At 49.1% G+C, this 3,144-nt stretch overlaps 1 protein-coding gene across 1 annotated transcript; it reads left to right on the top strand.

The window, feature by feature from the left end:
* The first annotated feature begins 260 nt into the window (after positions 1-260).
* Mos (MOS proto-oncogene, serine/threonine kinase) lies at positions 261-1,568 on the top strand. The gene has a single exon (NM_020102.4). The coding sequence runs from the start codon at positions 431-433 to the stop codon at positions 1,457-1,459; it is 1,029 nt and encodes a 342-aa protein (NP_064487.3). The 5' UTR covers positions 261-430; the 3' UTR covers positions 1,460-1,568.
* The last annotated feature ends 1,576 nt before the right edge of the window (positions 1,569-3,144 follow it).

The raw sequence follows: 3,144 nt of genomic DNA, 5'->3' as shown, positions 1-3,144 counted from the left end.
TCTTCAGTCTAAGGACCAATTAATGATCGTCAGAAGGTCCTTGAAATGTTTTTTCATTGTATTATGATTCAAGAATTAGTTGGAAGGAGAGGTGAGCTTTGGGGCAGGCCAGTACTGTTTAACAGGTGAGAGGTTGTTTTGCTAAGGATTCACTTTAGCTGTGAGAGAGCAATCGTTTCATCTGAGACTGCCAGGCTTCATCTGCACGCCCAACCCCACCTGATAAAAAAAAAAAAACAAAACAAAAAAACAAAAAACCAACCTTGCTGAGCAGCAAGACGTGAGAGCACAGTTGTGGCTGGTTTTGAGAATACAAGAAGAAGGGAAATGGGATGAAGGCGGAAACCTTCAGCCATGCTTCCAAACTTCCCTGGGTGTTCCTGGTCATTTCTCTCTAGCGTCTCTTGTGACTGTCCCATCTGAGGGTGTAATGCCTTCGCCTCTCATCCTGTGTCGCTACCTCCCTCGCGAGCTGTCGCCAACGGTGGACTCGAGGTCCTGCAGCAGCCCCTTGGTGGCCTCGAGGAAGGCGGGGAAGTTCCTGGGGGCCACTCCTCCTCGGGCCCCGCGGCTGTCACGCCGGCTGGCCTGGTGCTTCATAGACTGGGGACAGGTATGCCTGCTGCATAGGCTGGGTTCTGGAGGGTTTGGCTCGGTGTACAAAGCCACTTACCACGGTGTTCCTGTGGCCATCAAGCAAGTGAACAAGTGCACCAGGAACCTACGTGCATCCCAGCGGAGTTTCTGGGCTGAACTGAACATTGCAAGGCTGCACCACGACAACATAGTCCGGGTTGTGGCTGCCAGCACGCGCACGCCGGAAGGTTCCAACAGCCTTGGTACCATAATCATGGAGTTTGGGGGCAATGTGACTCTACACCAAGTCATCTACGGTGCCACCCGCTCCCCAGAGCCTCTCAGCTGCAGAGAGCAACTGAGTTTGGGAAAGTGCCTCAAGTATTCCCTAGATATTGTTAACGGCCTGCTTTTTCTCCACTCACAAAGCATTTTGCACTTGGACCTGAAGCCAGCGAACATTTTGATCAGTGAGAAGGACGTTTGTAAGATAAGTGACTTCGGCTGCTCCCAGAAGCTTCAGGATCTGCGGTGCCGGCAGGCGTCCCTTCACCACATCGGGGGCACGTACACGCACCAAGCTCCGGAGCTCCTGAAAGGAGAGATCGCCACGCCCAAAGCCGACATCTACTCTTTTGGCATCACCCTGTGGCAGATGACCACCAGGGAGGTGCCTTACTCCGGCGAGCCTCAGTACGTGCAGTACGCAGTGGTAGCCTACAATCTGCGCCCGTCACTGGCAGGGGCGGTGTTCACCGCCTCCCTGACTGGGAAGACGCTGCAGAACATCGTCCAGAGCTGCTGGGAGGCCCGCGCCCTGCAGAGGCCGGGTGCAGAACTGCTCCAGAAGGACCTGAAGGCTTTCCGAGGGGCACTGGGCTGACTCCATCGAGCCTGTGTGCAGATAAGCTTTTCGTTTCTGTTTATTTTTAAATAAGTAAGGATGGGCTTTTAGGGCATATTTTTAGAAAATAAAGTTACTACAAACTTCAGCCTGAAGTGCCTTTCCTAAGACTAACGAGGGTACAGATATCATGGGCACCACTCACGGTTGTTAAACAACCTGAGCCCTTTGTGTGTCACCTTTCTGGGTCTACTGTATCATTTCCGTAGTAAGGTTTGTTCCTGAATGAAAAGAGAAAGGGGGTGGGAGGAGGGGGCACTACTCCTAGGAATGAAGGAGAAAGTTTATTGCGGATACGAGGGAGACATAGGACATAGTCATAGACATGGACATCTGGCTGAGAAAGCCCAGAGCGGACATGTTCCTGAGCCATGTGAGAAGTAGTAGGAGGAGAAGGGGGAAGGAAGACAGAAGTAGGTACAGCAGCTGGAAGATTCAAAACGGGAGGGGGAGCTAAAATGGATTATATAAGAAAGGACAGCTGGGGGAAGGGCAGCCCAGTCCCTGGGTTGGAGAAGTTTAGGGCAGAGGGTGGGGCGTGCCAGTCTGGAGCACTCTGTAGTAGACAGGGACTGAGGGATGCAGGGAGAACCTGGCAGCAGGTCCACTTCGATATGTTAAATAGGTACCTCAGCCCTTCGTCCTGGGTTTGAAAACTAACAGTTACTGATAAAGAATATTTTTCCAAAAAAGAATACCACTATAGACATGCCACATTTGCCCCCTGTTAATTCTCACAGGCCACATCTCCCCCACAACACACAGACACACATCTAAATTCAAGCTGCAGTTGAATTTACTGCAACAAAACAGCAAAACCAATGCGTTTTAAAAGAGCAGTTGTTAGCAGCAGAAATGGAGCATAGCTTTAATACCAGCACACAGGAAGTAGAGGCAGTTGGAGCTCTGATCTCTTGAGTTCAAGGCCAACCTGATCTACAAGGTGAGTTCCAAGACTACAGGTTACTACTGCATAGCCTGGGCTACAAAGAGAAACACTGTCGAAGAAAAACACAAAACAAACCAAAAAATGGTTGCTTTCCTTTCCAGTCCATAAGGGAAGGTCATTTGTAATCGCTTTCACATAAATTTTACAAATTGAATTATTTTTTCAAACAATATTCTAAATGACTTGTAATAGCCTACATTTGAACATTGTCATGAGCAGAAAAGTTGCAAAAACACTTCTACACTAGGTTTGTTTTGCCTCAGATTTGAGCCCAAAAGCAGATGGTAAAAATAAAGTGCTGAGGGGGCAAATCAGAGCCCAATAAAGAGTGAGGGCTGAGTCCAATGTAAAAGGAAAGACCAGTGAAGTGGGTCTTCTCTAGAAGTCAAGACACTGGGCTCTGTGGATGGGTTTAGAAAAGGAAACTCTTGCCACTGGGACAACTGTGGCTTTCTCTAAGTGAGAAGAGTCCATCAGTGTCCATGTGTGGAGGGGACCAGGCAAGCACAAGGACTGGAGAGCTGGTAGCACACAGTTGGGCTAGAGGCTTTGTGTATTGCAGGAAGGAGCAGAACCCTGGAGGAGGCAACAGACATGGAATGTGTGTGGCTTGGTTTTAGGATGAAGAAGTTTATTCATAGACAAAGGTGAGGAGACAAAGATAACTGGTGAGCTTTTAAAAATCACAGAGGCAAAAGATAGGAGCGATGGAAAC

The sequence above is a fragment of the Rattus norvegicus genome, chromosome 5 (assembly GCF_021556685.1).
Source record: "Rattus norvegicus strain SHRSP/BbbUtx chromosome 5, alternate assembly SHRSP_T2T, whole genome shotgun sequence".
Lineage (NCBI taxonomy): Eukaryota > Metazoa > Chordata > Mammalia > Rodentia > Muridae > Rattus > Rattus norvegicus.
The sequence above is the reverse complement of the archived record's forward strand: the minus strand, read 5'-3'. Positions and strand labels throughout refer to the sequence as shown.

What these genes read in the sequence shown, in the direction of transcription:
- Mos (NM_020102.4), top strand. Translation starts at nt 431, where the DNA reads ATGCCTTCGCCTCTCATCCTGTGTCGCTACCTCCCTCGCGAGCTGTCG.